Raw genomic sequence first — 15,333 nt, forward strand, 5'->3', positions numbered from 1 at the left:
GAGTCTCAGAGATATTGCCTTCAGAAAGAGAAATGAAACAAAATTGCGGCAAACGAATATATTGAACTATTTTACGACCGAATAAAAACTAATATATGTACATATAACTCATTGAATATTAATCAATTTAAGATTAAATAAAAGTTTATTTCATTTAATTACTGATCTACTGATTTCTATTAAATTTTTTACCCACTCGATAATCCGGAAAATTCGATATTTCGGACAACCTCTGGTATTTAATTGTCCGAATTATCGAGATTATACTGTATGTACTTACATACATGCTTCATAAGCACACATATGTATGTATGTGCATGTATATGCATGCGGATGTATGCAACTGCATATGCATAAATTTATTAAAATTCTTGAATTATTTTTGATACCATAGATTAATTGCAGATGCAATCACATATGTATGTATGTGTGGAAGTGTGTAGGTAGTAACTGTCGTTTAAGAATGCGTTATGTGTGTATTCTGTTGTTGTTTCATTACAATAAATGTATATATATATATATATATAGGTATATGTGTATTTATGTATAATTTATTATCATTACTTCTTTTGTTTTTGTATTTGTATAGGGTTTTTGGCTTTCAGATGCATTAAGTAATTGTTTGTTGTATTTGTAATTGTATAACTATTTCATTTAGTTCATTTGTATGTATGTATGCAATTTATTTGTAAGTACATAAGTATATATATATGTATTTGTATGTAGTATGTATATATTTTTAATGTAATATTTACGATATATGATTGCATAGTAGTTATGTATGTATGTAAATTTATTAGAAACGTCAGTGGGTGCATTAAATCGCACATGCGTAACGGTACAACGGTACGACGTAAGTGGGCCCTTCTACATTCTCATGAAGAGTGGCAACCACCGTAACCTGACCTAACCTAACCTATTGGTACATTTGCATTTGCTTATAATTAGGTTTTGTATTGTTTAGTGAGCTGCTACAGTTTACAGATTAGTGTACCTATTAAATATGTATATTAGGTATACATATATACATACATGGATATATAGTAGGTGTATGTAGGTGTACTGTTAATGGCAACAATTTGTTTAGGTTCATTCATATAGTATATGTATGTGTGTATATATGTATTTAGCATACCGACCGAGTGACATAGAGGATTATATATTATAGATTTTGATTTTGCACGCATCTTCTAAAGGAAATTTTTCAAAGTAAACGAAACATTTTTCAAATTAAACGGAACAGTTTTCAGATTAAACGAAATATTTTTCAAATTAAACGAAATATTTTTCAAATCAAACGAAATACTTTTCAAATTAAACGAAACATTTTTTCAAATTAAACGAAACAACTTTTCAAATTAAACGAAATATATTTCAAATTAAACGAAATATTATTCAAATTAAACGAAACAATTTTTCAAATTAAACGAAACATTTTTTCAAATTAAACGGAACAGTTTTCACATTAAACGAAATATTTTTCAAATTAAACGAAATATTTTTCAAATCAAACGAAATATTTTTCAAATTAAACGAAATATTTTTTCAAATTAAACGAAACATTTTTCAAATTAAACGAAATATTTTTCAAATCAAACGAAATATTTTTCAAATTAAACGAAACATTTTTCAAATTAAACGAAATATTTTTCAAATCAAACGAAATATTTTTCAAATTAAACGAAGCATTTTTTCAAATTAAACGAAACAATTTTTCAAACTAAACGAAATATTTTTCAAATTAAACGAAACATTTTTTCAAATTAAACGAAACATTTTTCAAATTAAACGAAATATTTTTCAAATCAAACGAAAGATTTTTCAAATTAAACGAAACAATTTTTCAAATTAAACGAAACATTTTTCAAATTAAACGGAACAGTTTTCAGATTAAACGAAATATTTTTCAAATTAAACGAAATATTTTTCAAATCAAACGAAATACTTTTCAAATTAAACGAAACATTTTTTTCAAATTAAACGGAACAGTTTTCACATTAAACGAAATATTTTTCAAATTAAACGAAACAATTTTTCAAATTAAACGAAACATTTTTTCAAATTAAACGGAACAGTTTTCACATTAAACGGAACAGTTTTCACATTAAACGAAACATTTTTTCAAATTAAACGGAACAGTTTTCAAATTAAACGAAATATTTTTCAAATTAAACGAAATATTTTTCAAATCAAACGAAATACTTTTCAAATTAAACGAAACATTTTTTCAAATTAAACGGAACAGTTTTCAAATTAAACGAAATATTTTTCAAATTAAACGAAACAATTTTTCAAATTAAACGAAACATTTTTCAAATTAAACGGAACAGTTTTCTAATTAAACGAAATATTTTTTAAATTAAACGGAACATTTTTCAGATGAAACGAAACACTTTTTAAATTAAATGAACCCTTTTTCAAATTAAACGGAACTAAATTTCAAATTAAAGGAAAAATTTTTCAAATTAAACGAAATATTTTTCAAATTAAACGACAAAATTTTTCAAATTAAACGAAAACTTATTTAAATTAAAGGAAACATTTTTCAGATTAAACGAAACAATTTTTCAAATTAAAGGAAACATTTTTCAGATGAAACAAAAAATTTTTCAAATTAAACAAAACATTTTTCAAACTAAAAAAAAGACCATTTTAAGTTAAACGAAAACTTTTTCAAATTAAAGTAAACATTTTTGAATCTAAACGTTTCTCAACCAAACGAAATATTCTTCATATTAAAAGAAACAGATTCCAAATTCTGTGAAACTTTACTGAAATTAAATTAAGCCAATTGTATTATAGATAATATTAAAATGACCCACTGTGGATAATATCAGAATTCTTAAATCCCAAGAAATTCAGATAGCAGAGAGATAAAATACCACTTGCGGGCCAAATTGGTCAACACCTGCTGGAAGCTGTAGTAGTTTGAATCACTTTTTGTAACTTCTACATATTCTTCAAAACGTATTCGGTTAAGTTTGAGCTTACGGAGAAAATTGTGCGCAAAAAGGCAAGAATGTGGTTTTTTTTCGCACAATGCCATAGCAAAAACTTTAAATAGTCCGAAAAATAAGTAATTTAAAGTACTTCAAATAACGAAAAGTGCGGTTAAAGAAGTTTAATGAAACCTTGTCGGTGGAACGAAGGCCTGGTACTAGAAGAAAAAAAGGATTTTCGTCGAAAACAAAAGTTTAAGAATGGTGTCATTACTTCCAAAACAGCTGACCTTTTTCTTCGATATGCTGCAAAACAGGCCCGTGTGTTGGAAGGATACGTCCAAAAAGTGTGCAAAAGTAAAGGCTTACGATCATGTAAAAAGATTGAAAAATAGTGTAGGATCCAATCGAAATGATAAACAAATTAAGAATGCTAAAACACGTGCACGAAAGTTCTACAGTCAAGATATTCATAAATATGTGCGGCTGGGTAGTTATGGACGATGAAACTTGACGTATGTTTCAGACTTTAAATAGATCCAGAATGCTGAGTTTTATACTGCAATGAAAACATGAGGAGTTGCAGGTTTCTTTAAGCTAAAAATATTGGACAAGTGCCATTAAAAATGTTTGGTTTGCCAAGCTAAACAAAATTGTTTAAGGAAGAAGGTCCGTATAAAGTATTCGTTAGCTATTCCGTAGCTACTCCAACTTTTGCCCAAAACTCGGTCTTTATACTCAATACACAATATGTACGAGCCTATATGTAAATGTACATATATGGCCTACCTTTTTTGAATTCAGACATTTTCAGTTTTAACTCTGATAATGGGTTTTTTTTTTGAAAAATAATATTTTTTGAAAACCACATTTATTTCTTCGTCTATTTTTCTAATATGATTCGAAAATAAGAGCAAAATCTGATATGTATGTATATACGTGTGTGTGTTTTTGGGTTAGTGAGTGCCCTGTATATTTTTTACACTAATAGTTACCGCATAAATAATTAAAAAAACAAAAAAACTGCCACAAAATTGTTTGCCGATATATTTTCTCTCTACTAAGATTTCCAAAATTTTATTTCAAGCAAGGCGAATCTATTAAAGGTGTTCTTGGTAAATCAGCTGAGTTGTTTTTTTTTCTTTCGCCGTTTCCATGTGGCAGCTTAGAATGAAATAAGGCGAATTCATTATTTGTTTTCTACTTTCTCAATTCCTCGCTTTGACAATGAAATGTACAGAACATTGTTGTTGGTCTAGTGCCACCGCCTTTAATGGATTCGCCTTGATTTCAAGCGCAAACAATGATTTTACATATTCGTGTAAGAGAAAAAATGTGTCGAAAACACAAAAAAAAAATATTTTGATCAATTTTATGTTAAAGCTCTTTCAAGAAATGATGCATAGGTACTAATGGATTAACAAAGTATTATTAGCTTTGCCTCGCTTGAGATCTTAAGCACAGAACTTATAAAGACAAGAAGCAGCATTTGCAGCTCGTGCGTTTTCTTTACTAAAAACCAGTGTCGGAAATTTTAACACAGCTGAGTTGATTTGAACAAAGAGCGTAAAAAGATTAATTTAATTATTTAATTAATTTAATTAAATAGATCCATTTTGACTATTGAAGTAAATTGGAAGTATTGAAAATAGCTGGCTTTGTGTGGTGAAATCTCCTACCTAAGCCCCCGGAAAGTAGCATCTTGTAAAGAGCGTAAGAAGGCAATGAACAAAGAATATATAAAGAGCAGAAACTGTAGTTCCGGGCTCATTTCATTACCTAAACTCTCAAAACTTATTTCACCACACAAATTCATTCCAATTTGATTCCTAATAGCCACAATTTTTTATTTTTTGCGTGGTGAAAAAAGCGTCGAGAGTGTGAGTAGAGGAACACAAACCACAAAGAACACAACAACTAATTAAAACTAAATAGAAAATGTTTTTTTACTGAATTATAATTTAAATGGCGTAGTGAAACTCCCCAAAATCACAAAATTCCCTTGATATTCACCTTTTTTTTAATTTTTTATCATATTACGGCAGCTTCTTCCTTTTTGAGTTTATATAGTCCGACCTAATAAAGGGTGGTTAAATTTCAAGGGCCGGTGTTGAATGTGAACCACACCTAAGCGTCAACGACACCGTTGGACTTCTTTCTTTGGGGTTATTTGAAAAAAAAGGTGTACGTCGATAAGCCAGCAACAATTCAAGAGCTAAAGGATGAGATAATTCGGCACATTAACGGCATAGAACTTCAATTATGCCTCAGCGTCATCGAAAATTTGGACCATCGGATGGAGGTGTGCCGCCGAGGCCGCGGCGGCCATTTGGCCAATATTTTGTTCCATACGGAATTGAGCCGTACTAATATTATCATAATAAAGAGAAATGACATTTAGAGCCAATTAACTTTTGTGTGGTGGAATTTCTGAGCGAAGTTTTTTTTTAGTTGAATGAGACAGAAACCGCACCATTGTGCCTTTATACACTCTTTGCTTCTGGTCTTCATACATTTTTTGCTCAAATACACGAAATTCACCACGACAGTCAGCTCAAGGCAATTAACACATACAAGTAAACTAAATACTGCGCTCTAACAAAATTTTAGAATACTTGCAAACTATTTCGTTTTGTATCATGCAAAAATTAATTTATTATATTTACTATCAAACTCAATTAAATATTTTTAATTTCTTTATTTAATAAATTTAATTTTTTTTTGTTTCCGAGGCAAATGTATTCAAGCATGTTTTTTTTCCTAATTCTTTTGCTAAAGTTTTTCTATCCGTCTTGTGATCTGTATATATTTATAACTAATTTGCTGTGAGTTCTTAGTTTTAGTTTTAATAAAAATAGACAATATTAAATGGCGTTTGAAAATCTCTTTGGTACGCACTAATAGTTCTTAGTAACAAAGGTGAAAATCTACAAATGTACATACAACTACAAGTACGGGTACATACTATGCGTAAATAATTATTTCGTATGCGCTTCATTAGCCTAAATTAATAAATAAATTATTAAAATATGTAACATTTGAGTATAAGTTAAAATTGTTTTTGTTCTTATTATGTTTTTCGTTTTTTGGTTTTTTAAAGCTAATTTGAAGTGAATTCAAAACGAGTATAATTGTCCACAACTATCCTTAGCCACGCCTCTATTTATCAGCATACTCTGTTGTATCAGCTGTATACCTATGAAACCGGAATTCGTATATACGCATGTTAGTGCCGCTAAAAATATGGAAGCTTTCAAAGTACAACTACCGCGTGTTATAATTTTATTGCTCTTTCGATGCTTTCACACTACGAAATGCGCACAATATTTGTTTTTGTCAATTTCTAATTTAGTAGGAGCTACTACAACCAAATCAAACTGTTGCAAGTCTGCGCTACTGATAATAATTAATAGTTTCTAATCATGCTTTGCCTCCACAAAAAGGCCCAGAATATGGGAAGATGTCATAAAAAGTGATTTTTTCTAATGAAAATGCAACATCTCATCAAGCAAGGCATGTGGTAAAATGTTTGGGAAGCACTGTCTTAAACGGTTTATTCACCAGACTTATTGCTAGTTCCATTTGATTACCACGTGATTGTTTTGTTTTTGTTTTTTTTCAACGGATGTGGCACACGCTTGCAGAAAAGTGTAAAAGTGGAATCATTCCTCAATGTGCTAAAAAAATTGTATACCAAAATTCACTTGTGAAATAACGAAAATATGTAACTGGCAATAGTTATAATTTTCAAAAAAAAATACCGATTTCATATGCATACACTCGATAGCTGCATTGTTGCTGTACATATTCGTGTGTTCGTGCAAGAGCATGGCTTCATTGGCGGCCGTTCATTCACTAACTCTAACACCACCATTTGCTTGTGTGTCTCTATCTCTGCTTCGTTATGTTCTTACGCCTCCCGTCTACCCTTACATCAGTTGACATTTCTCCTTGGCTCCAGCTGCTCCATCGCTGTTTTCCGGTATGGCACCGTTACTTTCTTTACTTTTCTTCTCCTTCTTCTGCTTCTTTTGCTTTTTGACATCCAACTGCAGCGACACAATGCGCGATTTCTCCAAGTTGAGCAGCTCCTGTACAAGGCACACAAAGTCATAAACGGATATTAATATATGTGCATACATACATGCATACGTGCATGTGTAGGTACGCACGTGGCATAATGTCTTTCGGGCAAATTAGCATAATTTCATTTTCAATATGACGCACATACAAACATGCACGAACAAATCTGCACGAATTGACACGCAAATACATGTACGTATGTTGTAGACCAGCCCTCCCCTCACCTCACCCCATCTACTCAGGTAGTAAGTCATTTTGCTTATTGGCACTTACCTGAAATAATTCGGTGACGTTGTGATTGGTTTTGGCCGATGTCTCCATGAACGATATGCCCCAGGCGGCTGCCTGTGCCTGCCCCTCAGCTTGTGATACCTCACGTAACTCGGCACTTTCATCGCTCTTATTACCCGCCAACATAACTGGTATATTGACAACGTCCGGCCCCTTCGCTCATGAAATGTTGCAGGTTAAATGAGAATTTTGCAGTTAGAAAATATGACATTTTGCATACATACGTACGAGTATAATAAATTGGTGTTAATACTGGTTGTTTAATGCAGGCATTTGCCATTTTAATTGAAGTAGAAGTTATTAGTAATTACCTTAAGATCCTTAATATTTTGCCATATGGGTCGCAGCTCCTCTAAACTTTGCTTCGAGCAGACCGAATATACCAGTATGAACGCATGGCCTTTGGTTATGGACAGTCTTTGCATAGCCGGAAATTGATGTGAGCCTGTTGTGTCGGTTATTTGCAGAGTGCAAATATTTTTATTGCAACTTATAACCTGTTGGAAATGAGCAATAGGAATGTGTGAAATTGTAAACGAAATTGATTTGCAATCTAAGTCAAGAATATTGGATTTATAATTATAAAATATTGTAAATATAAATTGGTTTACGGTCTAATGTTATTTTGGCTGCAGGCAAACAATGAACATCTCTTTAAAGAGCAGTGGCTTATGTATAGTTTATACTCGTATATGTATTTATATCTACATACACACACACATTTGAAATGCAGTGGTTTTAGTGAGCATAGCACATAAATAAGTTTTTACGCAGACACCTACTGAAATATGAGAATGAATGAGAATGAATTTTTGTTCGTAAGCAAAGATTACATTTTTTTGGCATACAAGTTTTTTTAAATTGGCATAAAAATTTTAAAAATTTAATCCATTAAGGTGAAGTAAGAGAGTTTTTACTTTGATCGAAGTACAAATTTTACTTTACGGTCAGCAAGCACTCATTTCCTATATTCTAAAGATCAATGAACTACAAACAAAACTTGACATACGAATGTTCGCAAATCCTAATTTAAAATTTTATTTAAATCCTCTATCCTTTGCAGGAAAAAGTCACAAATTCCACAAAAATCACAAATGCCACAAAAAGGGCTACTAAAACTTCAATTAATTTGTTCTCTGAGTAAAAATAAAGCCGTATATACGGATATTTTCTTTACACAAGTTGAAATAAGTCACTTTGGAAGTTTTGAATTTTTATTAATAGGACTATGAATAAGTTCGTGCGGTTTTTTTCGAAATTTGAAACTTTATTGACGTAAAATAGTTACAAATTTAATATTCAAAATATTGTCCATCGCTTACTACTACTTTTTCCCATCTTTCTGGCAATTCACGGATTCCCTTTGTGAAAAATTCGGTCGGTTTTGCCGCAATCCACGAATCGATCCATTTTTTGACTTCATCGTAATTACGGAAGTGCTGGTCAGCCAGGCCATGTTGCATCGATCGGAAGAGATAGTAATCGGATGGCGCAAGGTCTGGACTATACGGCGGGTGGGGTAGGACATCCCATTTGAGCGTTTCTAAGTATGTTTTGACCACTTGTGCAACATGTGGCCGAGCATTGTCATGTTGCAAAATAACTTTGTCGTGTCTATCGGCGTATTGCGGCCGTTTTTCTCGCAGTGCTCGGCTCAAACGCATCAATTGTCGTCGGTAGACATCCCCCGTAATCGTTTCATTCGGTTTCAGTAGCTCATAATACACAACACCCAGCTGGTCCCACCAGATACACAGCATAACCTTCAGGCCATGAATATTCTGCGCCGACGTCGATGTTGAAGCATGGCCAGGGTATCCATACGTTGCCCGACGTTTTGGATTGTCGTAATGGACCCACTTTTCATCGCCAGTCACAATTCGATGCAAAAAACCCTTTCTTTTGTGCCGTTGAAGCAGTTGTTCGCATGCCATAAAACGGCGTTCAACGTCTCTTGGCTTCAATTCATACGGCACCCAATGGCCTACCTTTCGGATCATTCCCATGGCTTTTAAACGTTTGGAAATGGTTGATTGATCAACTCCCAAAGTTTTTGCAACCTCTTCTTGCGTTTGAGCCGGATCTTGATCGAGCAATTCCTCCAATTCGGTATCCATGAACTTTGGCGGCGCACCCTCGCGTTCTTCGTCTTCCAAGCCAAAATCACCACTTTTAAAGCGTGCAAACCACTTCTGGCACGTTCGCTCAGATAGAGCATGCTCACCATAAACTTCCACCAAGATACGATGACTTTCGGCTGCTTTTTTCTTCATATTAAAATAATGAAGAAAAATTCCCCGCAAAAACACATTATTTGGCACGAAATTCGACATTTTCAAGTGTGGTAAAAATATTGTTGTTTACGCTTCAAATAAAAAACTTATACTGACGTTTGTGCCTTACGACAGTAGCTCTCCAATGAATGTTTGGAAATGTGGATCGATGGAATAATAATCAAGTTACGCCATCTGTTGTAAAACCGCACGAACTTATTCATAGTCCTATTATAATTAAAAAAAATGTTTTGAAATAAAATATAATGCTCTTTCAGCAAACTACAGTGCATTGCGCCTTTTCTAAAATTATTTATATTGTAAAGCACACCCTCTAGAAATAAGAAGCTACTAAAAAAACTACTATCACTGAATTTCGGGTGTTGGTTTTAGCTGCATGAGAATGGTAAACTGTCGTCATGAATCGTTTAACGCCAGAACAACGCTTCCAAATTGTGGAAATTTACTTTGAAAAAAATAAATAAATAAATAAATGTGTTCGCAAATTTCATAGAGTGAAGTGCGGAAGAAGACGTCGAAATATCAATTTGTCATTTTTCTCAAGTTGCTGGCCTTTGTGCTTCGATTTCGATAATTTAAATTTATTGGAAAAAATAGTTTAAAATTAGGCTGATTGAATGGTCCATGTAACTCGCGGCTGCGGCGGACATATGCCGGATATGGTATTCAAAAAATAAATGATTAATATAAAATATTATAATAAAAAAATTGATTCCAATAATATTTTTGTTTTGTATTATTTTATTTTAGTTCTGAAGTTCTTAAACAACTCTCTATATCAAACAAATCGGATAAGATTTACAGGTTCCGACTTAAGTCTGAAGTTTCGAAAGTTAGCACAGTCATAAAAAGTAAAAGAAAAACTTTACTTTATTTTCGGAAAATAATTCATCTTTACGTTTTCAAAACTCTATTGCTGTACGGAGCCATAAGACAAATAACTATTATAAAGTATTTTAAAAATCATTTGTTCAGGGAAAAAGCTCCCTGCTATTCCACAGGTGGAGGGACCTATAGTTTGATGGCGACTTGGAACGGCTGATACTTTTTATGAGAAACTTTTTCATGCCAGAAATACACCTAGAGGTTTTCCATTATCTTCTTCTTCTTCTTAATTGGCGCGATAACCGCTTCCGCGATTTTGGCCGAGTTTAACGAAGCGCGCCAGTCGTTTCCTTCTCGTGCTAACCGGCGCCAGTTGGACACACCAAGTGAAGTCAAGTCCTTCTCCACCTGATCTTTCCAACGCAGAGGAGGCCTTCCTCTTCCTCTACTACCACCAGCTGGTACCGTATCGAATACTTTCAGAGCCGGAGCGTTTGAATCCATTCGGACGACATAACCCAGCCAGCGTAGCCGCTGGATCTTTATTCACTGTGCTATGTCTATGTCGTCGTAAAACTCATACAGCTTATCGTTTCATCGCCTGCGATATTCAGCGTCGCCAACGTGCAAAGGTCCAAAAATCTTGATCAGAATCTTTCTCTCAAACACTCGCTTCATCGGTTGTTGTCATCGTTCACGTTTCTGCGCCATACGTTAGGATGGACAGAGATGAGAGCCTTGTAGAGTGTTAGTTTTGTTCGTCGAGAGAAGACTTTACTACTCATTTGCCTACTTAGTCCAAAGTAGCACTTGTTGGCATGAGAGATTCTACATTGGATTTCAAGGCTGACATTGTTATCGGTGTTAATGCTGGTTCCTAAATAATCGAAGTCTTTACAACCTCGAAATCATAAGTGTCAACAGTGGCGTGGGTGCCGATACGCGAGTGCGCCGACTGTTTGTTTGAAGACAGGAGGTACTTCGTTGAGTACTCGTTCACCACCAGACCCGTTCGCTTTGCCTGAGCGATTAAGTTCTGCGGCTCGTACAATGCTCTCCAACATCAGGTTAAAGAAGTCACACGACAGCGAGTCACCATGTCTGAAACCTCATTTGGTATCAAACGGTTCGGAGAGGTATTTCCCAATTCTGACAGTGCTGCTCGTATTGAGCAACGTCATTTTGCATAGCCATATTAGGTTTTCGGGCATACAAAATTCAGAAATCACAGCATACAGATAACTCCTTTCCGTACTGTCGAATACAGCTTTGAAGTCGACGAAAATATGGTGTGTGTCGATTCTCTTTCATTTCCAAGATTTGGCGTATTGTGAATTTGGTCGGTCGATGGTAGACTTTCCAGGTCTAAAGCCACACTGATAAGGTCCAATCAGTTGGTTGAGGGTGGGCTTCAGCCTTTCACTCAATACGCTCGCTAGAACCTTATAGGCGATATTTGGTAATTGAGACAGATTGCAGGATCACCCTTCTTATGGATTGGGCAGAGCACACTTAAGTTCCAATCGGCAGGCTTGCTTTCATCCGACTATATTTTGCATAGAAACTGAGTATGCTCTGGATGTCAGTCACCAGATCGCCGTCTTTGTTCCTACAAGGAACGGGGGATGATTTCATATGTAGAAGTCCACGCAAGTAAGGAAAGTTACTGATTGCCTTTCATTTGGGGGTGGCCAGGACGATTATTCTGCATGCGGTTCAAGCAGCTCACAACTTCCGGGATTAGCCCAAGTATCCTCTGGGTAGCTTCCGAACAACCATTCGGGAGTGAGCCAACGTGAAAAGGCGAAGCATCCCAGGATAGCTGGTTCTGCGCTGTGTTTGGGAACCGCCACTTAAACATGGACGATGGACAAATGCGCAAATTTGCAATTTCGGTACGCCTAACACCCCTAAGCACGCCTAAACAACCATTTTATCTGTACAAAACAAACTAAAAATGCAAAATCGCTGATAATTAAAAAGAGAAGAAACAAACAAAAACTGTCGATAGTCGAGGGTACCTACGTAGTACGCGAAATTTTAAGTCACTTTTTTCTCCAAGAAGATGTGAAACCATCCAAATCACTCATACGCTCTGTGTCTTCAGATACACGTATGCATAAAAAATCACTCATACGACCCACCGCACTACACTATACACACTGCATGTCTATGCTTTATGAAGAACACAATTTATATTTAAAAAAAATTTGAAGTGTTGCTATTAATTGTCGGTACTGAAACTGAAACATTTTCCTTCTCTATTTATACCTGCATTCCCCCTTTCGAAGCTACCATTGGAAGTCCTCTTCTTTCAACTACTTCAGCGCGTGTACCACTTTTTAAATTTTAGAAGAAACTTAATTGATGTCTCGAAAAGGTAATTTTAGATTACTGAGACAATTTGCTTGCTCTAATTTGCTGTAAATCAATATGACAAGTAATTATTATTATTTTCTTTTTAAGCACAAAGCCTTTCAAGATATTTATATTTGCTAAAAATATATAAAATTTAAGCCTACAAGCAACATGAAGCCACGTGTGTGCATTTATGTGTTATTTATTTACTCAACGATAAATTCAATAGTTACCCAATTCACAAAAGGTGCCGAAATCGAAAAGGAGTCGCAACAAAATTATTTTTTCTGGTTTTAGAAAGAAGAGGGAATGTTAACGGCTTCAAAGTTCGATTATTTATCGATTCTTTAATTTGGGAAATTTTGAAAGATAAAGAGATACCGCAACACATTTTTGTAAAAGTCCAGCCTTAGCTGGTACTATATTGAAGTTCTTTGATTTTTTAATTGCCGAGAATGAGGCTACCAATCATATTTTAGCTTCCATTGGGCATCTTGAAATGACTTAGGTATTGAGTGGGTTTTGGGTCACTTAAATGTCTTATCTTACTACAAATTTAACTCACTTTTGTTTATGGCAAATTTTTTAGTCATTCGAAATTTAAAAGAAAACTCGTAATGCTTCAATCAGCGCCACTTTGGTTTGTTGGGTTGTGCCGCCTAAACACAGCTTCATGGTATCACCTACACACATCCAAGTATAACTAATAAGTATAAGGGGTCGACGAGACCGTTATGCTCACTCACATATCCTTTGGTATAAAAATATTTGTGTATAGACATGCACAGTTGCCACTCGTATAGTTGAATTGACTTGAAAAAAAACCTACACTTGTGACAAGCAAACAGGCAAGCAAGGGAAAGCGTAAAGGTAGAAATAAAGATTTTAATCTCTCAAAATAACTTTTTTTTATTTAGCAAAAAAGTTATTCATTTATCACTTTGTAAACTCGGCAGTGCATCTTTCCGACACAGTTGAATAGATTTAAAACCTATTTTGCCCTTTCCTCGGATTTCTTATTGCAAATTATTAAATACCAAAGATTTAATTCCATCTGTACAACCTCAAAGTCTACTTTAAGTCCTTATTATAAAAGGTATGGAATTATTCCATATTTAGTCCGGGAGCGTATATAAACGCAGTCCAAAATCGACCCCTGGCTCCCGGACTATATAGTATCTGGGAAGATTCAATTGGTGTGGAACCTGCTTTCAACACTGGATCGGCAGCCTATTAAACTGCGACAATAGAAAGAACTCTCAACTGGCATCCAATCAAACTCAGCCAAAAGATTTGTTCTAAGGCTGAAGATGTCAGGACATTGCTCACATAGGCTTTTTGGTCACAGCAACATTCTGAATTCAAACGGAAGGTCAGACTACGTGGTTCGACAAGTTATATTTGATAAAAATCCTAGCGTCATTATAGAGTAAAATGGAAGAATGCGTCCAAAATGGCGAAAAGAGTAGGAGTGGCGGTGTTTTGTCCGAAATTTGATCTCCAAAAGTCTTTCAGACTCCCAAATTACTGTAGTATTTTCAAGCTGAAATCTATGCTGCAACAAAAACAGCTGAATTAGCTCTGGAATAAACTCCTTTTAATGCTCGGACAAACATTTTCATTGATAATCAAGCGACTATTTAAGCAATTGCGGCTCCTTGCACTCCTTCGGAATGTGTTAAACAATGGATATCCAAGATAGATGAACTCTGCGGAAACGGGCAGGTCACTATTTACTGGACACCTGGACGCAAAGGAATAGCAGGAAATGAGAAAGTCGATGAGCTTGCAAGTATTCGCGTGCCGAGATTGTGCACGTCAGACATATACCCATCACTCTCCCTTTTGAAAACGGGACTAAATGAGGAACTAGGTCTAGCAGTTGATAGCAGTTGATAAGGGAACACTCAACTTCGCACAACACTGCCGAAATAATGCTAAGAGCTTGGAATACCAAAACTGCAAACTTTATTTTATCACTCTCTAGAAGAGACTCTCTAATATTGGTTGGAGTACTGGCGGGTGTCGGTCTCACCCCACATCACTCAGCCAAAATGGGATAAGTCCACAGCAATGCGTGTTACACATGCAACGAAGGGAATACTAGGGGTACTTTGGAACAGCTACTCTCTGTAGCGCTCGACAAGCCTGCCTAAGATCAACATATTTTTCATCCTTGGAGCATATTGCTGACAAAATGCTGAACGGCCTGTTAAATCTCGCGAAGACATGTATTAAGAATTACATAAAATAAAATATTCGACGCCAAATACATAGCATTGGTAACTCAATGGGTTCTAGGAGTCTAAGTGAGATCTTTTTACAGATCAGTCAGCACTACCTAACCTAACCTAGTATAGCACTACCGCCAAGGCTTGTGGTATTGTCGGAAAAAGTGTTTGAAAGCCAAGGAGCATGTCTTCAAGTTTTTAAAATCTATATTTTAGGTTATTAAAAAAAAACGATTACGTAATCAAAATGCCGTAGTGTGCTCGGTTATGAAAATTTAAATGAAAAAATATTAAGTATATCCATTCTTTTCA

General features: G+C 34.8%; 1 protein-coding gene across 4 annotated transcripts in view; it reads right to left on the reverse strand.

Annotated features, from left to right (window-relative positions):
* Nucleotides 1-2,888: 2,888 nt before the first annotated feature.
* The window catches only part of LOC128855932 (GTP-binding protein Di-Ras2), a 32,598-nt gene continuing 20,153 nt past the window's right edge, over nt 2,889-15,333 (reverse strand). For all 4 annotated transcript variants that reach the window (XM_054091184.1, XM_054091186.1, XM_054091183.1 and 1 more), the window contains 3 exons: nt 7,625-7,810; nt 7,296-7,466; nt 2,889-7,030 (listed from right to left, as the gene is read on the reverse strand). In XM_054091184.1, the coding sequence (XP_053947159.1) occupies nt 6,869-7,030; nt 7,296-7,466; nt 7,625-7,810 (519 nt within the window). In that variant the 3' untranslated portion in view covers nt 2,889-6,868. The remainder of the gene's footprint in view (nt 7,031-7,295; nt 7,467-7,624; nt 7,811-15,333) is intronic.

Source organism: Anastrepha ludens, chromosome 2, assembly GCF_028408465.1.
Source record: "Anastrepha ludens isolate Willacy chromosome 2, idAnaLude1.1, whole genome shotgun sequence".
NCBI classification, from domain to species: domain Eukaryota; kingdom Metazoa; phylum Arthropoda; class Insecta; order Diptera; family Tephritidae; genus Anastrepha; species Anastrepha ludens.